The sequence below is a fragment of the Chlamydomonas reinhardtii genome, chromosome 7, assembly GCF_000002595.2.
Source record: "Chlamydomonas reinhardtii strain CC-503 cw92 mt+ chromosome 7, whole genome shotgun sequence".
Taxonomy (NCBI): domain Eukaryota; kingdom Viridiplantae; phylum Chlorophyta; class Chlorophyceae; order Chlamydomonadales; family Chlamydomonadaceae; genus Chlamydomonas; species Chlamydomonas reinhardtii.
The window spans coordinates 2,550,315-2,572,109 of record NC_057010.1 but is presented as its reverse complement, the minus strand read 5'-3'; the positions used below and the strand labels follow the sequence as shown (position 1 = coordinate 2,572,109).

Sequence of the window (21,795 nt, the reverse complement as noted above, 5' to 3'; positions counted from 1 at the left end):
GATGTCTGATATCTGTGGTGCTCGCATGATGCAGAGATAAGGCGCGTTGTCACGCACTCACGCCGTCAGCGTTGGTACGGACCAGGCACCCAGAGGCACCATAGCTCCGGTTGGTTCCGAAGGGTTCCGAGCGGTTTCGTGCATTGAAACAAGCTGGCTTGGTACCAGGGAAGCACCGATCCCAAGCAAATCGAATATGTCCGGAAGATGAGGCAATTTCCAAACCTTCGCCGAAGAATGCACCAACGAGGCGTCAGACTGCCGCTCATGAGTTATGAGCACTCGTCGGCCTGCCAGACATTTATCACCGCTCAGCCCACTTTTCGCATGCGAGGGAAGATATCTTGTCACCGCTCAGGAAATTGTTAAGTTATCACGGCAAAATGTCTGGGACCAGCGTACGTCCACCTTCAAGCTGGAGATCTGCTCCAGCAACCCACAACCTATCTCATCCATCCGTCCCCCCGCCTTCAAAACGGAACGTCCCTTCTGTCTCCCACGTACCACCAACACCTTTACCCCCTTTACCCAGACTGCGCACGACCGCGCGTGAGGCATGACCACTTTACCGCACTCGTCGGCCTGCCTAAAACATTTTCACCGCTCAGGAAGCTGATCAGGAAGGGAGTCCATCATTCCGTCACCACGGGAAAATGCCAGCCTACGTCCACCTTTGAGCTTGAGATCTGCTTTATAACCCATAATCTATCCCACCCATCCGTCCCCCCCATCAAACGTCCCTTCTCGTCCCTTCTGTACCACCCAACGCGCACAGGCCCCCTCCTGGACAATTCACTTCCCGGACAAAAGCAACCAACAGAAGACGGTGGCACTTGAGGAGTTTTCTTCTCAATAATGGTGACACGTACCATTGTACGAGATGATTCCGCCCGTTAGTCACAATCCCGGGGTGTACGCAAGGGCAACTTCACCCATGTGGTGTCCCTGGACAGAGTTCTGTCGGGGAGACTGTCACGGCGTCGCCCCTGCAGCCACAGCTTGGCCTCCTTTGCAACCAGGTGCAACTTCTGCACGGCCCGCGCCAAGGGCCGGTCTAAACTGCTCCTTGCGATGACACTACAAATGGGAATATGCACCATGCAGATGAAATCCGGGGGAAGGTGAAGTCCCCTAGAATCACAGACTCATGCGACGAGCGATCACAGTGTCATCAACCTTGAGTACCGCTCACGCACACGTACGCATACGAGGAAAGTTCGGAAGAATGAACAGACAGTGCACCCGTTGCAACGTCGCTGGTCGCTTCTGTTAAGGATGTCACATATCGTATGCTCGCAACATCCCTGGCGAGAGTTGATCTCCCCCGCTCCCCAGCTCACAGCCCATCAGTACCGTAGTCATATCCCTCTCAGCCCACAAGCGCCCCGGTACTGGTCCATAGCAACAACCATGTCCAAACGGGCGCTCAAACGCGGTTGTTGGCCCCGCCAAAACTGTCGGACCGCTCTGCTCCGTTCAGCAACCGTGAGTGTTCGGGTAGCTGCACACTCAACCGAGACGGCTTTGCGAAATGGCGTAACCTGCAGGTTGCAGTGCGGTACCGTGACAGAAGGCAAAGTCAGCGGTGCTGTGTCAGATCACCAACGCGCGCGTGAATCTGTGGGCCGTCCGTCCTGAAACCCCCAAAGACACGCAGCATGACGGTCCCGTTCTCTTGGCGCACCTGCTGAAAGCGGACTCGCCCTCCGGCCCCGCAGGTGCAGCGACGCCTCCAGTGCCGACTGCTGCCCCAGTGTCCCCTGTGCCGCCGCCGCTTCCGCCGTGCACCGCGGACCCCCAGCCCAAGATTGAGCCGCTGCTGCGCGTCAGGGAGCCGGCGCCCGCAGCCCCACTACCGCCCGTGCCCCACGCGGGAACGGGCATGTGCGGGTAGTGCGAAGCGCTGGCACGTGCCAGGCCGCCGGTGATCATGTGGCCCATGCTGCGGAGCATGTTCTGCATCAGGCCGCGCCGCGGCGCCGCGTCCATGATGGGGAAGTCCGCCAGCAGCACGGACCGGTCGGTGGGCGGCAGCAGCGGGTTGGCGCCCGGGCCGGACAGGAAGGCGGCGTGCGCGGCGCAGGCTGCGTGGGCCGGTGGCAGCAGGGCAGCGCGCACAGGGGCGATTAGAAGGCGCCAGCATGTCAAGGGTGACGCGTGTTACGCGCGTCCTTGCTGCATGTAGAACCGCACGCAAGTTGCACGCCGACGCACACTCGCACCCACGGGCAAGTCGCAGTCGCACCTGGGATAGGCGCCTTAGGAAGTCCCAGCATCTCCTGTAGCTCGGGCTGTATGGAGATCATGTGCTCCAGCCCCTCCGGCTCCAGCCCGTACAGCTCACAGCAGTTGCGAGCGATCACTGTGCCCGGCCACACGCCGGCATGCATCACGCCGGCCTGCCCGAAGTAGCAGCGCGGCTTCAGGCGGCCCTGAGGAGGTGGCAGTGGCACGCAGCGTCAGGACCCGCGAGTGTTACAGAGATGATGGCCGCACGGCAGCGACGCGTACAGCCGGAAATCCGGAGAGTTTAGCATCGCAACCTTTCCGCAACCCTGCGCCCGACAGGCCGCCGCTTACCTCGGCCGTGTACGGCATGTGCCGCAGCTCGTCCTTGTGCACCGCCTCGAAGATGCGCCACGGTTCCACATCGGCCGGGAACACGTAGGTGCGCACCTGCGGTGTCCCATTGGGCCACAGCACCCCAGCAGCGGTTAGGGCAACGACGGGTTCCCGGCTTCCCGGCCTTCAGCTGGTCATGGACCCTCACACTTCGCGCCCTGCAGCAAGTGTGAGCGTTCCTCACGGCTCCCGCGGCCAAGCCTGACCGCCCCACGGCCCCGCGTACCTCCAGCAGCCCCTCCGACACGAAGTATAGTGCGTCCACGTAATCGCCCTGCATGGCCACGATGTCGCCTGGGGAGAGAACAGCAGGCGAGCACCGACACAATTAACCCAGGCCACTTACGAATGAAGGCGCGTAATAATAGCGGCCCCCCGGGCTCATGCTCCTGTAGCAGGGGCTGAGCCTGGAGTACGGAGCCAGCCCCTCTCCTAGACCGCCCCGGCCCCGGCCCCGCTGACCCACCCTCCACGAAGTAGCGCGGCTTGAGCTGCGCCACCAGCTCGATGAGCACGTGCGGCGGCAGGCGGGACACGGCGGGGATGCGGCTGAGCATGTCGGCGTAGAGGGCCTGCAGCATGCGGCTGCGCAGCTTGAATGGCAGCTCCTGCAGCAGCTCCGCCTCCTCCTTGCGGATCATCTTGCCTGCAGGTTCGGTGGCAAGGGGTAATGTGGTCATGTGAGCCTAAATACGCGGTCCCTACGGAGAATTAGGGTTGCGGTACTGGGTCTGTGTGTTGACATGTCCTGTTCGGTGGCGTACGGAATGTGTCTGTGCGCATGCCGAAACCTTGGGACAGCCGCAACGGTCTCAGGACTCACTGGACACGTAGTCGACGTAGTTGTAAACGCGGCGGCTAAGCTCGCCGGGGATGGTGCGGCCCCTGAGCACGTCCATCACCTGAGGACCGGCAGGGCGGGTGAGGCAAGCACGGCATTGGAAACTGATTGACCCTATCATGGGCATGGGCCACGGCCAAGCCTGGTGGCAAGGTCCATCAACACAGAGTTTGAGTCCGCACCCGCTGCAACCACCCCGCACCAGCGTCGCGCGCCACACACCACCGCCATGCATCAACCTCGCCATCCCATCCCATCCCGTCCCGTCCCGGCCCAGCCCCACCAGCTGCTTCTTGGCCGCGATGTTGGTCTGCTGCGCGTTTTTGATGGCCATGATGTTGGAGATGGAGGAGGTCACGTAACCCACCACCGACACACCCATGCACATGACGAAGATAGCGATGATCTGACGGGCACACGGAGCACAGAAAGCACCTTTAAAGCGCCGCATAGCCGCCTAGTGCGTATCAAGGGGCGAGTCGCCACCAAAAGATCAGTGGCTGGCGCTTCCAAACACTCAGTGATGGCGCCCTGGACCGGAACCCACAGTCATCAGCACGCCGCTGACGCAAGTCACCTTCTCCTTGTCGGTCTTAGGCGTGATGTCTCCGTACCCCACAGTGGCAGTGGTGGTGAAGGCCCAGTACAGCGAGGTCAGGTACTTAGTGGCCAGGTCTGCACAGCGCGGGCGGAATGGATAGCAGTGACACCCGGGCAGCGGCGGGATAAGCAGGTGACATGGGATTCGCGTCAGCCTACCTGCCGCCTTTATCGCCTTCACCGCCTACCTTGTCCCCTGCTCCCTGTCCCGCTGCCCCGCCGGCGTCGCACACCACAGTGCATAGTCCTACCTCGCGCTGGACACTGGGCCTGGAACTGAAACCCCGGTTGCACCAGACAGCCCCTGCAGCGTTAACCCGACCCTAACCGCCGCACTCACCCGCATCCTGCACGCCGTACGCCGCCACCCAGGTGTTGGGCCCCAGCCCGTCCAGGTACGCCATGTAGTAGAAGACGCAGGCGGACAGGTGCGCCATCAGGCACACCGACAGGATGAACGCCAACACCTGCAAGCATGGCGTGGGGAGGGAGCACACAGGGTTACAAGGACGCGCTCTGCGCCAACCAGGGGGCGCAGGTCCAAGGTTGGAACGGCTTGGTAGACAAAACACCCCGGAAGGTGCTGAATGACCCATTGAACTGAGTACGGATACTCGAAGTGATCACGTTGCGCTTGCTCTAGTCAGCACCCCATCCCCGGAACCCTTCGCGCACTGCAAGCGCCATTGTGAAACTGCATTGCAGACACAGTCTTCGCGCTTGCTTTTCCTTGTGCTCTTGAACACGTGGTGCCAGCGCGCCCGCACCTGCAGCACTCCGCGGTCAATGAACATTTCCATGCGCTCGATGATGCGCGGCAGGCGTATGACGCGCAGCAGGCGGTACATCTTGATCATACGGATGACCTTGCCCACACGCATCACTCGCAGCAGCTGCGCGCAAAGTCAATAACCGTGCGTCAGAGGCGCAGCATGTCAGCCATAAAGTGAACGCCTCTCAATCTTTCTGGTTGTACTTAAGGCCGCAGCTTCAACCCATGCAAGCTAACACCCTTCCGCAGCTGCGTCACGGCGGTGCGCTACATCCCACCCCGCCCCCCACCCCCACAGCCACCTTGAGCATGGACAGGAAGCCCATGGTGCCGGCCGTGATCAGGTCGTAGGGGATGACGCAGATGACGTCCAGCACGAACCAGGTGCGCAGGTAGTGGTGCGCGATGCGCCAGCGCTGCGTCACCAGGTGCCCCTTGCTGTCGTAGTAGGCGGTCCTGGGGGTCCGGAGGCAGGAGGCATGGTTGCAGATCGCCGGGTCAGTGGCGCGGCTATGCCACATACTGAATGCGGGAACTAGCCAGGCGGCGCGTGGTGATGGCAGCTGTGTCGACGCCAGCCGCGCCTGCGACCGTACCGGTACCTACAACCGCCACGGCACAGCCGCATTCATGTAAACACCCCGGCCCACACAGCCCGATCGCACACCTGAAGTTGAGGTAGATGTCAAACAGGAACGCCAGGTCCACTGTCAGCTCCACGATGCCCAGCCAGTCGCCGTGCCAGATGTCGCCCTGCACCCGGAAGAGGGCGCAACGAGTGGCCCGGTAGCGGCCAGCCAGGCTGAGAGAGGTAGTGCAACCCTCCATTCACTCCGCCTCGCACCCTCATGCGGCCTCACGACTGGTGCACAGTCACAGAGCACTCCGCACAACAACTTACAGGCGGCGCATACATCCGGGCAAGCCCACACACGCCCGCATCCAGCCCAGCCCAGCCCAACCCAGGCGGCCCCAGTCCAGCCAAGCTCGCGTGCTCACACACGCACCGTGAGGCCGAAGCAGATGATGACGGGCGAGGCAAAGAGCACCCACACCAGGAGCGCCAGGATGAAGAGGTCCCACTTGGTGCGTCCCTCCGGGCGAATGAGTCCCACCGTGTACAGCTTCAGCCGCTCCTTCAGACTCAAGGGCCGGTCGTACTCATCCGCGTCATCGCCTGCATAAGCGCACAGCCCCAGTGGTAAGACACACGCACGCATGCACGCACGCACGCACGCACGCACACACGCACGCACGCACGCACACATGGGCAAGACTTCAGGCTGACTCTGTCAATCCATCTACACCTAGCGTTGCGAACTACGCGACATCAAAATCACAACATGCCAGGGCCTCTATGGTGGCTTTACAGCAGCACTAGCAACCCATGCTTCTGGAACGCCATAAATGCTTACCGATCATGCGCGGGTAGTCCACCACGGGGTCAATAATTTCAAAGTCGCCCAGGTCCTCATACGCGTGCCCGTTCGCGTCCTTGCCGCCGCCGCCGTCCTTGCCGCCGCCACCGCCCGAAGTCGCCTTGCCGCTGCCAGTGGCGTGCAGCAGCGCAATGCGGGACAGACCCCGGCCGCCGCCTGGCAGGTCAGGCGCACCGCCGTTTTCGGTTGCATGGGCATTGGCGGCGGCCGCGGCGGCGGTGGCTTGCGCCGCCTGGCGTATGAGGCCCACTGGCCGGACCATTTCCATACTGCCCCGGCGGCTGACGTTGCGCGACAGCAGCCCCACCTCGCTGCACACATCAGGGCACGACACGGAGCAAGTGTCATTGAACTGTGTCACGGACGGGGTTCCTGTCCCTGAGATGCAAACCCCAGCAGGCGCCGCGAGGGCCAACACAGCCACGGTCGAGGCCAGTTGGCTCGATTTGCGTTGACCGTACTCACTTGGCCAGAGACCAGTGCGAGGTGAGGGCGCGCTGGCGGTAGATCTCCACCAGGCGGGGCGGGATGCCCTTGAAGTGCCTGTGTACCGGGGGTGCAACGAACGAATGTTGCGCTGCTGACAACACACAACAGCACCCCTGGACCACCAGATGCCCGGCCAGCCTGAGGCCCCACCGCACACGCTTCACAATCCCCCGGCTCTCTTCCCTAACGACAAAAAACCCTCTTCACAGCCCCAGCCCAGGCGCTCAGCCACGCACTTCATGCTGGCCTCCTCCGCCTCTGCCGTGCGCTCCGTGACGATGGTCTCGCGCGACCGCATGCTCTCCCGCGCCAGACTGGGTGCCACGTCCATGCCGTCTCGCCCGCGCTCTGACGCGCCGCCGCCACCACTTCGCGGAGAGGGCGGCACCTGAGGCAACGACGCCGGCGCGCCCGAGGGCGACACAGGCGGCGGCCCGAAACCCTCGTCACTGGGCCCGGTCGTCTGCCGGTGACCGCCCATGCTGGGGAAAAGGGCGGCCAGACTGCCGTGCCCGGCCGCGGCGCGTGAGCTGGTGTTTGCATGGCTGGGGTAATGCGCGTGCCCGTGCCCGTGGCTGTGGGTGCGGTTGTGGTGCCCGTGGCCATGCCCGTGGCTGCTGCTGCGGTGGAAGCCGCGCTGGTGGCTGCCGTGGCTGTGCTGCGAGTGGCTGTGGTGCGGGTGCTGCCCCTCGTGTGCGGAGCTGGGTACGGCGCTGGCGCTGGTTGTGGCAAGCGTGGGGAACATCGAGGACGCTATGGAGTTGTGCCCATGCGAGTGCCAGTGCCGGAGGCTGCCGTGTGAGGCGCCCAGCATGTCGTCCGGACCCGCATGAGGCTGCCGCTGGGCCCGGCCGCGGTGATAGCCCATGTCAGACGGCCCGCCGACATCCGTGGCACTATCCGGCAGCGACAGCGAGGCCGCTGCGTCGCCCTCCTGTGGTGGCACGGTAAATATCAAGGCGTCGGCAAAAGGTGGACGACACCTAGCATGACCCGTTTCTGTATGGTCGGGCCTCTCACGGAAGACACGATCAGCGGCACCTGCATACGGCGTATGTGCACAGCGCAACCACGTAGTACAGCCCCGTTTTCACTTCACGTATTAATTGCTATTCCCGTGCCGCCAAGCCCCTTTTCCCGTCACCGGGGAACACTTGTCACTTCACGCTGTAAAGTTCACCTGCAGCGTGTTTTCGCGCCCAGACGTGCTCGTCGACAGCTCCCGCCGCCGAAGCCGGCCCGACTCGCCACCCCTGGCGCGACCTTCGCCCTCGCCAGCGCCGGTATCCCAGAAGGTCTCCTCATCAAAGCCCAACGCCATTACCGCGCCCTGCGGCCGCACGGCCGCGAACGGCGAGGATGAAGACCGCGGCTGGCCAATGCGACTGCCTACAGTGATGTCTCCGCCCCCGGCCTCCGGATCTGCTCCTGCTGCCGCCTGCAGCGCCTGTGTGCGCTTGCTGCGCGCCCGCTGCAGCCGCGCCCGCGCCGCCAGTGCGGCACGGCTGGGTGTGCCGCCGCCGTCAATGCTGTCATCGTCGTCGTCCTCCTCGCTGCTGGACAGCAACGGGCGGCGGAAGCGGCGCGTCGGGCTGGTGCTGGTGGTGCTGGTGCTGGGCTTTGGCTGTCCAGAACCTGCACCGTCGCCGCTGCCGCCTGCTACAGGCATGCCAGCCACGCGGCCGGTGTCCTCTTCCCCAGCCTGGCTGCCCCCTGTGGGGCTCCCGCCCTCTGCAGCCGATTCGGGCAGCCGTGCAAGGCCCACCCCGCCCCCAGGTGCCGGTAAGCCGCCAAAGCCTCCGCCACTTTCCATGCGACGGGCCCGTACTGGCTGCGACCCCGTCCCAATGAACTCGAAAGAAGGGGACTTCAGCAGCGTGTTCGCGGCGGGCGCGTTCCCAGCGCCGCTGACTGCTGCCGTCGCAGCGCGTGCCACTGCAGGCACCCATGTTCCGTGAGAAGCGTGAGTATGGTATAGTATGGATGATTTGGGTGTTTACTCCTTGCCGCGCACACTCTTAGCGGCTGTTGCAGGTGAAACGCCAAGGGGTGTTCGCCGCGGAGCGAGGTTGCGCTTCGGGCTGCGGGGTTTGTGGGCATGAGCGGAAGCTTCTCTCACCTGCGCCCGCGGTCGATGCCGATGACACAGCCGTTCGAACCTCCTGCTCCATAAGGTCGAAGCGCTGCTTCACCCTGCGCGACCAGTGTGACACCCGGAGGGGTACAGTCAGGAATCGGTGCGATTCTGCACAGCCGCGTCGGTTCGCACTTCAATACCAGATTTGCTGACGTATTTGCCTCTATCTGGCTGCGCTGCTCACCACGTGCGATGGTCATCCTCTTGCTTTTGCCGCTCGGTCAATTCCTTCATCAGCACTTCTTGCTGTGTTCGCAGCGAGTCAAGCTCTCGAAGGATTTGAGCCATCATAGACTTCATCGTCACTGCCGGTGAGTCCCCTAGACTGGGGGCAGCCTCCGCTTTGCGCTCCATGCCTGCCACTCGAGCTCCTGTCTGCCCTGCCTGGCCAAGAAGTGCGCGAACCTCCTATAATTGTGACATGTTTGGCGACGTACTCTACGGCCGGCACCACACCGGCCCTTGCTGTTATTCAGCAAGTTGAGTTGTGGTAGGCCAAGTGGTTGGCGTCAGAGCGGCCAGATGCCTAGAGCTGCCTATTGAACGTGCTAAAAATGTTCTGGCCTGCGTTGGTAACTGACTGGTCGATGGCTGCGCTATGAGGCCATGTGCGCACTACACGACACGACGTGTTTCGCGTGCCCAGTCGAACTTGCCCCGCCGAATGTCGCATCCATTCAAGCGCGCCGCGATTCTGCACCTCAGGTTTCTTCCTATCTCTGCGCCGCGGCTTCTCAATCCGTCTCTACTATTTAGCCACATGACTGCACTTCGCCCCGGATCCTCGCTGGGTCCTCGACTCCGTCCTCGACCGGCAACGCCTTCCGGCGACTTCCACTTGCGCCCCTTGCCGACTTGCACCACCGTTGGCCGGTCGCGCCGCCTAATGGTCTCCCTCCAGTTCCTGTGCCACCACATCAGCCAGTGCTTGCGTCATTGCCACGTCAACACAGCCCAGAGCCTCTCCTGCAGCCAGCACCGATGCGGCGCCCGATGCGTTTAACAACAACCCATCAGCATCGCCCTCACGCCCGCGGTCCCTGCAGCTACCAGCGTCCGCGCCCGCCGCCTGGTCTAGCAGTATCCGGCCTGCCAGCCGCTGCCACACGCGAACTAGCTGCTCGCGCGCTGTCGTGTGGTGCGCGGAATGCGCGGATGAGCCTAGCCCGCCGGTGTCGCCATCACCCCCGGGACCCACTCGCAACGCAGCACCCGCCTGCTGCTTCGTGACCTCACTGCGGCCGCCTGCTGCCCATCCCAACACGCTGACCGCGATGTCCGTAGGCAGCACGTCGACGGACCGCCACAGCAGCTGCGCAACCACAAACGGCCCCACTGTTGCTGTTGCTGCCGCTGCAGGCCGCAGCGCGGCCACTGCCTCTGTCTTGGGTGGCGTGGCGGTGCTGCGTACTGCACCGAACGCTCCGCCCTCATCGCGCCGCCTTACGTTGCCGGAGCCTTGTCGCGCCCGGGCCGCCGCAGCATCAGGCAATATAGCACTGGCAGCGCCAGTGGTGGGCTCGTCCGCCGGCCAGTCGGCCAGCAATGCAGCGATGTCCTGTGCCGGCCCATGGCGCAACGGGTACAGCTGCAGCTGCTGGGACGCCGAGTGTGCAGACGCCGGCGCCAGGCTTGCCGCCGCCGCTCTGGCTGTCGTTGAGCGCGGCAGTTGTGGCGGAGGCGGTGACAGCACCAGGCCCATCCAACCGTGTCCCTCGCGCATCAGCCCGTCCAGGGCCTCCAGCACGGCGGCGCAAGTGCGGGCGTCTCCCTCGGCTGTAGTGTCACGGGCGTAAATACCGGCGAGCGGAATCAGCAACAGCAAACCCAGTCCTTGCACAAAGAAATCCCCGACTAGCCCACTACATGGTTGTCCGCAACGATGGCATAACAAGAGACACACCCGCTTCCCTCCCCCTGGCATGTCTGCACAGCAGCCTGTACCAGCGCACAGCTTCCCCGCTCCCTCCAAAGCTCCTGCCTGCCACTCTGTCCACCTCACCTGCCAAGCGCCGGAGCACGCCGCCCAGCTGCGCCGCCGCCTCGGCTGCCATCAGCACATCGCCCCGGTTGCGCCCACACGCCGCCAGCCGCGCCAGCCGCACCACCGCGGCCGGCAGGTCGGCAGCACCACCACAGCCGCCCTGCACCTCCGACTGAGGTGCATTGTTAGGGTTGCTGGGGCCGGCAGCAGAGTTTGGGCTGGGGCCAGGGCCCACTGCGCCCTGCAGCAGCAACACGTACATGCGGTTGTACAGCTTGGACTCGTGCTGTGATGGAGCCAAGCGCGTGCTGCTGCCGGTGGTGATGCTGGTGACGGCGCCGGTGGTAAGGCCACGCGGGAGGAAGGGCTGGGGCGGTGCGCTCGCCTGCGATAGCGCGTGCGCGAGAGCGCACATTGCGTCGACCGAGACACCGGCGCCCGAGTTGCCGTGCGAGTCAGGCGCAGCTGCTGCAGCCTCCAGCATGCCGCTGTCACAAAGCGCGCGGCATAGCTCCACTAGCAGGTCACCCACTGCCCGCCGGCCGCCGGCAATGGGGTCCAGGTTGCCCCCAGCGGCGAGGTCGCCCATGTCCACACGGCCAGCGCCGCCAGCGCCGCTGCCAATGTGCGCCAGCGCTGGCGCAGCGGTAAGCAGCGCTTCCAGGTGACTATGGTGCAGGCCCACACTGCTGCCGCCTGCTCCTCCACTAGCCCCGGTTGTACGGCCTCGCTCGCTGGCCCCGCCCCACTCCGCGTCATCACGCGCCGCCTCCAGCTGCCACAGCACGTCGCTCGCCAGGGCGTACGGCAGCTGGCCGCGCACGTAGCCCACACCCACCAGCGCGAGCAGCAGCTCCACAGCGAGCGGCTGCGGCGGCACTGGCGACGGCTGCTGCGGCGGTGGCCCCTGAGTCCCCTGCTGTCGCTGTGCGTGGCCTGCTGGCAAAGCGGCGGGAACAGAGGCGGCCACAGCGGCACCAGGTGCCGTAGCAGCTGCTGAAGGCGCCTTGGCAGCCCTCAGCACCGCAGGCCCCCAGTCCTCCATCGCCTGCAGTAGCAACACCAGCGCCAACTCCCGCTGCCGGTCGCCGGCACCCGCGCCCCTGCCGCATCCCGCCGCGTGTAAGCGCAGAGCCGGCAGCGCCACCTCATACACGGCGGCGGCCACTGCTCCGCCCTGTCCACCGCCGCCAGTAACCCCCGTGTTTGCAGTGGCCACGGCGCAGAATGCCGGGCCGGCGGCGAGCAGTGCCGCGGCCGCCAGGCTGTCATGCCACCACCCCCGAGCGGCTAGAGCAGCACTCGCCCCGAGCGCCATGTGAAATTGGCGTAACGGAGAAAGGTTGCACTCAGCTGAGGAGGGCGCGGCTGTTGGCGGCGCCAGGTTGTTGCTTCCTAGCACAGACACAAGCATGTCCGCAGTGGATGCAGCCGCACCCGCTGCCGCTGCTGAGCCGGTGGCTCCCTCCAAAGCGGCATCTGGCGAGGCCGTTGAGGACTGCGCGTTTGCAGCCGGCAGCAGCTGCGCTGCGTGCGCCTGCAGCGTGGCAGCGAGCTCCTCCGCGAGCGGCAGCATTGACTCCCGCTGCCAGGCGCGTACCAGGTCCCGTGCCGCCGTCACGGCAATGTGCGAGTGCATAATCTGACTTGACAGCTGCTCTGCTGCTGCATTCGCGCGCAAAACTTCCGCAGAAGCGGCGTTGGCATCTTCCCTCCGCTTTAGTTGCTCACGCATCGCCTCCTTATGCTCTTGCAAGCGCCAGTTGAGCGCCTTTCTGGCCACATTGAAAGCTGCACATGCCTCGTCCGCGCTTTGCAGTGCTTGCACGAGCACCTGAGGACGCACAGGAGGTGCTGGATCAAGCGACATAGGCATGGTATCCAGCATACTCATCCTCGTGCCGTCGGAAGCAGGCAGGGATTGCAGTGACACTGCCGGGCGCAATCACGGCAACCGCTCCCTCCTGGGTCTGGCAAAGACCGCTTGACCTTGGGGACCTATGTCGTTGGGCTCAGGGATGCACCGACCCCAAATTGCCCACCAACCTGCATCAGCTCAGTAGGCAGCTCCGCCACGGCTCCGCCCACCGCCGTCATCAACTCATCAGCCGGGGCCAGTTCGCGGCGCGAATCGTAGACTGCCCGCAGGGCCGCCTCCACCTGCAAGTGCGGCGGAGCTGGTCAAGCCGGGGACCGTGCGCCTTACCCAAGCGTCACCCAAGCGCGCGTGACTCACCAGACGCAGCTGCTCCTGAAGACACGGCCAGGCACCGCTAAACGCGTCGACCTGGTCCGGCTGAATAAGCGTCACATTCTGCGGCTCGGCTTGCGAACCGCTGGGCAATCCCGGCTCCTCGTCACCCTTGGCCGCTTCGGTCGGTGGCGGCGCCGCCAGCGCCTGCATCAGTGTCGGTTGCCGTATTAGGCCCGGCTGGATTAGGAGTGTGTTCCGACAAGCACGATGATAATTCTGCAGCCCCCAGCCGCCCGTGGCCGCTCGCACACGCTAGCTGAGCCCACAGAGCCAGTGAGAAGCTCGGCTGTGCCTTTGCTCGCACCTGGAACACAGTGGCCAGGCCTCGCAGTTCCGGCAGCAGCTCCGCCAGCTGAAGCAGCCCGGACTGGCGCCGCAGCGCAGCCAGCGGGTCCCGCTGCGGGACAGCGGCAGCTGCGGCATTGACGGCAGCAGCCGCTGCTGGCCTGTGCGATGCGGCCTGTGTTTCTACGCCTACGCCATAAGCCTGCCGTTGCCCGCACGCCCCCGCATCCTCCCCTGCCACACCGTTGGCCGCTGCCTCTTGCAGCTGCTGCTGCCGCCGCTGATGCTCCAGCCACGTCTGCAGCGCGTCTCGATCCGACAGGTATCGCCGCAGAGAGGCCAGTGACATGCGTGCGGCGTGCGCGTCCAGGGCCCGCAGCGCGGCTGCCACGGCCTCCGTCAGCCGGGGAGTGGCCGCTGCAGGCAGCGGTAGCAGCAACGGCTGCGTCTGAGGGGCTAGTGTGCCGGCGCCAGCACCTGCAGCGACGTCGGCACCTCCGGCTCCGACCGACTGCAACAGCCAGCTGCGAGCTAGCCGTACCGCCTGTCCAAGTGAGTCCAGCAGCAGCTGCACCTGTGCCTGCGGCAGCGGCCCACCGGCTACTACGGGCTCGCCCTTCTGCGACGGCAGCGACGGGCACGAGGACGCCGCCGCTTGTAGTACAGAGGCCAGCACGGCAGGCACCTCCCGCCGCCACACGGCATAAGCGGCTGGCAAATGCTCCGGCCCTTCGGAGGCGCCCCACGGCCCGTGAAGGGAAGCGCCAGGCACTGGCATGCCTTCTGACGTCAGCCGCAGGAGCTTGTCCATGTGCGATTGGTGGCGCCGCGCACTCGTCTGCGTCATGTGCTGCTGCACGAGTTCCGCCATCCGGTCTCTGCCCTGGTGGCCGCCGCTTGTAAGCAACTGCAGCACTCTTTCCACCACGGGGGCCCAGATAGCCGCCCGGGCCTGTGACACTTGCTCAAGCACGTCCACAGCATCTGAGGCCGAGAGGAAGGGCGCGCGAAGCTGTGGCGCCTGCTGCGCCGCTAGGTCAAGCTGACTGCCTCTCTCGGGAGAGACGTGGCCTGCGTCCGAACTGTCATGCAGACTGGCTTGCCGTGCGGGCAGGACTGCGAGCACTCGGTTCACAATCTCACTTTGCTGCGCGGCGCCCAATGATCCTGGGGGCATCAAGAAAAGGACAACGAGGAGGCGGTTGAAAACTTCAGGCAGGTAGAGCATGCGGGTGGCCGGGCCATGCAGAGGTCTAAGCACGTGGACAATTCCGGTCAGCTCAGTCCGCGCGCACCTGATGTGGGCGCAATCAGGCAGACCAGCCGCAGAGCTTCAGCCGCCGCCTCTGCGCCCCCAGTGCCGTCGTCCGCCGCTCCCAGTGGCGGTGGCGTGAGACCCGGCACACCCTCTGAGGACTCAGCATTCTGGCCGGGTCCTCCCACGCTGTCGTGGCCGTTGGCGTCAGAACGGCTAAACCCGGCGCTCCTGCCGCCGCCTTGACAGCCCTGCATCAAGAGAGAGTCCACGGCGCGCGCCGCGACCCGAACCAGCAGTCCACCCTCCTGCAGCTCTGATTCCCCTGCCGTTCTTTGGCTGCTAGCGGCAATGACATCGGAGGCGTAGCCGCATACAGCGGCGAAGCTACTGCGGCTGCTGCTGCGGCTGCTGCTGCTGCCAATGCCAAGCGGCAGCTCCGCTTCCGCACCAGCAGCTGCGCCGCAAGGCGGCGTTGCCCGGTGCCCCGCCGCATTGGCTTCCACCTGATACCCCAGCTTCCCAGACTGTTGCAGCTGTCGCAGCCAGAACACCACAAGCTGGTCCAGGTGCGCATGGCGGTCGGCGTCAGACGCGGCTTGCGCCAGGGCCGAGAACGAAGGGTGGCCTGCGGCGGCGGCCCCCGTCACGCCCAGACTGGATGTCTCCGCTAGCATGTCCAGGTCGTCAGCGGCTCCAGGCCCCGCGGCCGCCCCAGAGTCGGGGCTCCCTTGCGCGGCGACCGGCTCCAGTGAGGCCGACACGACACCAGTTGCCGGCCCGTGCCCAGGTGGCGGCTGCTGCTGCCACTGCTGCTGCCGCTGAGGCAGGGGCTTGGGCAGTGGAATTTCCCACTTGAGCCGCTCTGTCAGTGCGGCCATGACGTACGGGGGCAATACCACCTGCAGCGCAGCAGCGCCGGCATGGAGTCAGGTCAAGTCACGAGCGAAGGGCATCCATTGGCGACGTTTTGCAGGCCTCACCCTACTCTGGCCTCTGATTCTGGAGGTCTTACCGGGCAGGCGTGTAGGGTAGCGCAGATGATGCGCAGGTGCTCGAGCGGCACGGCGCGATCCTTCGCCATCAGGGCCAGCGGCTTAAAGAGAACGCCCGCACGGTCCTGACTGGCCCTCGCCTCCGCTCTTGCTCTTTCATTCTGCTGCCCCTCCGCCTCCGCATCCAGCGCAGCTTCTCCGCCAGAAACGACCGGCGTGGGCACAGGGCCGAAAGCATCCGCATCCGGTAACCCCAGCGCGGCTTGGGAGGCTGCGCCAGCTGACTCAAGGCGCGGACGTGGCTGCCGCACAGATAGCTGCAGCAGTGCCTCACGCGACGGTGGCGCCGCCGGCGCTGCTGCCACCATGCCGACCAGCGCCGCCAGCCGCCGTGGGTCCCGCAGTCGCGGCAGCACGTGCTCCAGATCACCACGCAGCGCTGCCAGCGCGTCACGCGGCCCGATGATGCCCTCATGCAGCAGCCGCACCGCCAGCCGCACGCGGCGGCTGTGCGGCAGGTCATGCGCGTCGCCGCCGCCCGCAATGGCCCCGTCACCCACAGCGCCCGCGGCTCCCGAAGCGCCTGCGGCTCCCGCGGCGCCGCCACCCAGGACGCGGGCCGCAAACACCTGCCGATAGACGCGTGCAATGACCCGGCTGCGGCCGCCCACCACGCCCGGCAGCTCTGCGCCCGCCTGCAGCGCCGGCGCCCCCGCACCAGCGCCGCCACCACGCGACAGCGGGCCGCGCGCGGCCAGCGGCACCTCCTCCGACAGCAGCCGCCGCACCACAGGCGGCATGACGCCCACGTTCATGAACGCCTCCGTCAGCGCGTACGCGGTGCGCAGGCTCAGCAGCCCCGCCCCCTGCGCGCTTGCAGCGCCCATGCCGGCACTGGCCGGGGTGCTGGTGGCAGCGGCGGCCGCGGCGGCCGCGGCGGCGGCGTTGGAGGAGGAGGAGGAGGCCGCTGCCGCCACCTGACCCTCCACCAGGCGCACCAGCCGCAGCGCCCGCGCATCCGCCTCATCCGATGCCAGCGCCTCGCCCTCCGCCACCACTGGCACTGCAACCCTCTGGTCCGCCGGGCTGCTGATGCCGCCGCTGCTGCCGCTGTCGAAGCCGCCACTGCTGGCTCCCGCGTCTGCCGCCGCTTCCTCCTCTAAGAACTGCTGCTGCGCCTCCGCCTCCGCCTGCTCCCGACGCTCCTCGCGCCGCAGCCGCTCACCGGCCCGCGGCAGACTGGCCAGCCAAGCAGTTGCGCACAGCAGCCGAAAGGTGTCGTGGTCCACACTCGCAACAGCTGTTGTTGCAGCGGCGGGAGCGGCTGGGGCTGGGGCTGGGGCAGGAGCGGCGCTGGGTGCTGCCTGCGGCGCTTGGTGGCCTGATGTGCCTGGCGTGGCAACGACAGGCAGCGCGCCGGTGGGCATGAGCTGAGCAGGCCCCGCAGCTCCAAGTCGCCTTTCGTGGGTCGGGGCGCACAAAGCGGTCACGAGGTCCTCCAGTTGCTGCGTCAGCCGGCAGTCCGCGGCGGGCTCGTACCTGCGGGTGCCAGCAGGGCCGAAGACATCAGCAAGTTACACGGCATCACTGAAGGAGAAACAGCCAAGCGCAAGTTTGAGTTTGAGCCATGGCGCGGTCAGGGCAGCAGCGCATCCAAGACCTCACCAGCGCTCCGCTAGCACCTCCGACACCGTCGCCAGCTGCCGCAGCCTCTGCCGCAGCCGCGCCTCCAGCGCCGCCGCCCTGGCCCGCTCCAACGCGCCCGCGCTGCCGCTGTCCTGGCGCCCGCTACCCATCTGCGCCGTCGCCGTCGCTGACACACGCAGCGCGTGCGCGTCGCGCAGAGCCTCCGCCGCGCCGCGCTCCGCGCCCTGCACGATTAGCCCCAGCACAGCCGCATCAGCTGCCGCCAGCTGCCCCAGCCTGCCGTACTGCTCTGCCAGGGCGTGCGACAGCGCCAGGCCAGCAGCATCACCCCGGCCCCAGGGTGTGTCCGAGCTACGGTCGTCTGCGCCTGCACTCGCGCCCGCGCCCGGCCCCTGCCGCAGCAGCCGTGCCAGCAGCCTGGATGAGTTGGAGAGCAGCACGGCCGCGGCAGCCGGCAATGTTGCGGCAGTGGAGGCACCAGTGGCGGTCCGAGAGGCAAATGCAGGCTTATGGACCGCGCCGGCTTCCCCCAAGGGCTCGGAAGACGCCTGACTGGGCGCTTCCTCTTCTGCCGTGCCCATTGCATCTGCCTCTGCAGCGACGCCGGCTGGCGGCGCGCCGCGCCTCAATAAGTCAGCGGCTAGGTGGAACAGCCCGAACGCCGTAGCCGCCGGCACCCGCGACGTAGCGCCCTCCTCTGGCAGGTGGGCAGCCGCATCGTCAGTGGGGTCGTCCGCTTGCCCGGAGGCAGCCGGAGCGGGTCGCCGGCTCGCCCACCTCACGTCCTCCTCCGCCTCCGCCACCACCTTTGCCATGTGCATTGCCACGGCAGACAGGCCCACCGGTAGCTCCGCAGCGCTGGCGCCGCCATGCGGCAAGGACCGCCCCAGGCCGCTTGACGCCGCGCCGCGGGCGCGCGCCCGCGCACCCACAGCCTCGGCGGCGGCAACCATGCCCACCTCCTCCTCTGCCGCCGCCAGCTCCGCACGCGCCAGGCTGAGCGCCTCCGCCTCCGTGCCCGCCTCCCCGACCAACACTCCCGTCTCAACTGGGTGCACGTAATAATCCAGGTGCTCCTGGCCCACGCCCGGCCACCCAGGGCCATGGCACCCCTGGGCAGCGTTGGCTGCCGCCGCGCCTGGAACCAGGGTATCCGCCGCGGCTGCTGCGTACGACGGCTGCGGCGGCTGCGGCGGCTGCCAGCGCCAGTAGATGGGCGTCGCCATCAGCCGCCGCAGCACTACGTCGAACACGGTCGGGCGCACGTGGTCCCACAGCCCGCCGCCCGCGGCGCCGCCGGCAGCGCCCCCAACTCCAGCCCCACCTCCAACTCCGCCGCGCAGCAAGAGGTCGGTCACCGCCTGCCGCAGCTCCAGCGGAGGGCGGGTGTTGCGGGGGTGGAGCAGCAGCTGCATGAGCTGCTGACGCAGCACCCGCTCCACGCGCCGTACCTCCGCCTGCTGCCGCTCCTCCTGCTGCTGCCTCTCCTCCACCTCCCGCTTCGCCGGCGGCGGCCTTGAGCGGCCGTGCCTATGTGAGGGTGCCAGCTGCTGGGGCGGGGGTGGGGGTGTCGCCAACACGCCCGAGCCCTTCTGCAGCCGGCGCATCAGCGTCCGTCCCAGAGCGCCCTGTCGGAGCCGAGGGAATTTGCTGAAGGTGTGAATATCGCGACACGCACTTGTGTTGCGTCCCACACGCGGCTTGCTCCTTAACAACTGCGACACACGCATCCAGCAGCGGCAGGCCGACTGACGCGTCGGCGGAGCAACCCAGCCACTGCCGCTACCGTTGCAACTGTAACTGCCAACTGCCAACTGCCACGCACCTGCAGTCGCTGGCCCTCATGGCGCATGACCATCAGGTCATCCACAGCTCGAGCGCCCTGCGGATACACGCAGTGACACGTCGTCACATGATCGTGACGCCGCACAGCAGCACGCGTCCCACAGCTGAGGTAGCGGTGCAAGTACGCTAGTCTTAACCCCATTGTCGGGGCTTCAATGCGTGCATGCACGTGCCTGCCGTCAGGGACCGCGGCTTCGCGCAGCTCGCTGCATCCAGCCCACCCACTTCAGCCCGACAGCAGCACGGACGCACGCACGCACCCGCTTCTCCAGTAACAGACACGCGTGCGCCAGCGCCAGCAGCCGCTCGGGCGGCGCCGTCAAGGTATCCAGAGCCGCGGCGTGGGCTAGCACCAGCTGCGTGACGAAGCCCTGCAGCATAGCCCCAGCAGTGGCAGCGACAGCATTCGTCAGGGCTGGGTTTGCAGGTCGAAGCCCCTTCGGGCATGCTGCGAAGACCATCGACCCGATAACACCTGCTGCACCCAGTCATGCAGCTCAAAGGTCCGCAAGGCTTCTTATCCGCACTCACACGCGTGCCACCACGTATGTTTGCCGCTGCTGTTTCCGCTGGCCTCCTACTGCCGGCTCTTGTGATCACCGCCGCCTCGCCCACACCGCCTGCCACCTCTGCAGCCGCCTCTGCCGCCTCCACACGCTGCGCGCACTCCAGCAACTGGTCTGCGCTGAGTGCCCGGCCCGTTCTGGCCGTGTCCCGTGTGTTCATAAGTAGCTGCTGCAGCACACGCGCTGCCCCAGGCTCATCCCTTACTGCGCCGTCTGCTGCTGCTCCCGCCGCTGCTGCGCCTGGCACCCCCTTCACCGCGTCGCCTCCCCGCCGCAACACCTCCGCCGCCCGCGCCAACCCCAGCTCCACACGCAGGGCTGCTCTTGCGGCCACCAGTGCCGGCAGCGGCGGCAGGCTGGGGTCTGGGCCCGGCATCGTCACACACCTCCCCACCACCTCCCACACCGCCTGGAACACCGGGGCCTCTACGCTCCCCGGCGTGACGGCTGCCGACTTGGCCGCCACAGCCGCCTGCGTAAAGGACACCGGAAAGCCCGCCCGCACCATCTCCGCCCCCAGCGACACCAGTGCGGCTGCAGCTGCCGACGACGGCGGCCACCTGGCAGGCGGCAGTCCCGCCGAAGACGCGCCCGGGCCGCCGCCCCCACCAGCTCCAACCTCCACGCTCTTGCTGGGACCGCCGCTAGATCCATCAACATTGGTAATGGCCCGATGCAGTCGCCCAAAGTGTGGCGCCGCCAGCGCCAGCACAAGCTGCGACCCCGGCTGCTCGGGGTCACCCAGCGACCGCACTGCGGCCAGCAACCTCTGCGCCGCCTCCGGTGACGGCGTCACGCACAGGACATCGCCGCCAGTGGCCAGGCATGCTGCGTGCCGCCTCTCGGCAGCACCTGCCCCTGCCCCTGCTGCCGCCCCTTCTCCAGTCGCTGCTGGGCCTCCCGCCTCTGCCGCTTCAGCCCCCGCCGCCGCCGGCTGCTGCTCCGGCACGCCCGCCGCGAGCCACTGCGAGGTGGCCTCCCGCAGCAGTGTGCGGCGGGCGGGTGCGTGCAGCACCGCGCCTAGCTCCTGCAGCCGCCCCACAAACGCCAGAGCTAGGTCTGGACCCCAGCCCAACTGCTCGACCGGCGGCAGCGGCGGCTGCTGATGCTGAAGCTGCGGAGCCTGCGGGCACTCCGCTCCCGCCTCTTGAGGTAAGGTGGCCGCCGCGGTACCATCTGCGGCGTTCCATGCACTGCCGTCATCGCAGTGGGCACGCGATGTCGTCGCGCCCTGGGCTGCTGCGGCGCTGTGGTAGTTCAGCCCCTGTGCGCGCTGCCGCAGCCAGGACCACAATTCATCAAAAGAGGACGCATGCGCCAACGCCGCCAGCGCCTCCGCCCGCAGCATTTCATGCCGCTGCGATTGCTGCAGCTGCTGCTGTTGCTGTGGAGTATACTGCGTGTCGTGCTGACTGGTCCGCTGTCTGGTTTGCAGCCCAACAGAGGTGTAGGCGTTGCGCCGGCCGCATGTAAGGCCAGCACCGGTACTGGCGAAGGGCGGACACAGCCGCGCAGGTGACTCTATTGCTGAGGTGACGGCCACGGAGGAGCCGTGAGCACATAGCGTCACAAGTGACCTGTGAGCGCAAGTCGGATGGGGCTGGGAATGGGTGGAGGCCGATTGCAGACAGGCAAAATGCGCACGCGGGTCCTGGCTCACGGGCCTAGCTCAGGCACTCCCGCACTGTGTACCCAGCACCGGACCTGGATCCGCCTGGCCCTCCAGCAACAGCTGCAGCTCCCCCCGCTGTAGCGGCACACGCAGCTTCGTCTGCGAAGGGCAAACCCCAAACCAGCGGGAGGTCCTGAACGCCTGCCGGGACGCCGGAATTGAGCTGTCGCGACTGTGAGCTAACATGTTCATTTTCCTTGTTTAATTTACCTTGTAGTATGCACCCAATCGCCCGCAACAGCTGCTGCACACGCGTCAACCGCGGTGTGCCGTTTTGCATATCGGCCCGCGTTTGCCTCGCAGCATGCTAAAGCTTGAAAGTCATGCTTGCTGACAGTATTCGATTGAACATGCTAGTAATCCTTTACCTTAAGTTGTACATTGGATTGTGG

At 66.2% G+C, this 21,795-nt stretch overlaps 2 protein-coding genes across 2 annotated transcripts; both read right to left on the bottom strand.

Moving 5' to 3' along the window:
• Positions 1-25: 25 nt before the first annotated feature.
• On the bottom strand, positions 26-9,457 carry CHLRE_07g329882v5 (uncharacterized protein). Its single transcript, XM_043064170.1, has 20 exons — positions 9,085-9,457; positions 8,883-8,956; positions 7,944-8,698; positions 7,000-7,697; positions 6,740-6,817; positions 6,251-6,585; positions 5,843-6,012; positions 5,503-5,588; positions 5,138-5,291; positions 4,831-4,956; positions 4,404-4,530; positions 4,041-4,138; positions 3,747-3,869; positions 3,446-3,524; positions 3,089-3,268; positions 2,849-2,916; positions 2,581-2,676; positions 2,246-2,432; positions 1,685-2,084; positions 26-1,541 (listed from the first exon to the last, which is right to left on the bottom strand). Exons 1-20 carry the CDS (start codon positions 9,198-9,200, stop codon positions 1,427-1,429), a joined length of 4,065 nt encoding a protein of 1,354 aa, XP_042922738.1. The 5' UTR covers positions 9,201-9,457; the 3' UTR covers positions 26-1,426.
• A 48-nt stretch (positions 9,458-9,505) lies between these two features.
• On the bottom strand, positions 9,506-21,747 carry CHLRE_07g329861v5 (uncharacterized protein). The gene is made up of 14 exons (XM_043064169.1): positions 21,614-21,747; positions 21,436-21,502; positions 21,283-21,308; positions 19,697-21,155; positions 19,426-19,536; positions 19,146-19,202; positions 17,339-18,948; positions 15,694-17,212; positions 14,719-15,580; positions 13,443-14,590; positions 13,121-13,282; positions 12,931-13,044; positions 10,903-12,718; positions 9,506-10,676 (listed from the first exon to the last, which is right to left on the bottom strand). The coding sequence occupies exons 3-14, from the start codon at positions 21,291-21,293 to the stop codon at positions 9,784-9,786; spliced, it is 9,762 nt and encodes a 3,253-aa protein (XP_042922737.1). The 5' UTR covers positions 21,294-21,308; positions 21,436-21,502; positions 21,614-21,747; the 3' UTR covers positions 9,506-9,783.
• Positions 21,748-21,795: the final 48 nt, after the last annotated feature.

Excerpts from the sequence above, each read along its gene's own strand:
- CHLRE_07g329861v5 (XM_043064169.1), bottom strand. Across the intron at positions 17,213-17,338 it reads GAGGTGCTAGCGGAGCGCTG|GTACGAGCCCGCCGCGGACT; the intron begins GTGAGGTCTTGG and ends TGGCACCCGCAG. Across the intron at positions 13,283-13,442 it reads GCCTGGCCACTGTGTTCCAG|GCGCTGGCGGCGCCGCCACC; the intron begins GTGCGAGCAAAG and ends ACACTGATGCAG.
- CHLRE_07g329882v5 (XM_043064170.1), bottom strand. The coding sequence starts at position 9,200 with ATGAAGTCTATGATGGCTCAAATCCTTCGAGAGCTTGACTCGCTGCGA. Across the intron at positions 4,957-5,137 it reads GCTTCCTGTCCATGCTCAAG|CTGCTGCGAGTGATGCGTGT; the intron begins GTGGCTGTGGGG and ends CTTTGCGCGCAG. Across the intron at positions 2,085-2,245 it reads TCCTAAGGCGCCTATCCCAG|CCTGCGCCGCGCACGCCGCC; the intron begins GTGCGACTGCGA and ends CGGCCCACGCAG.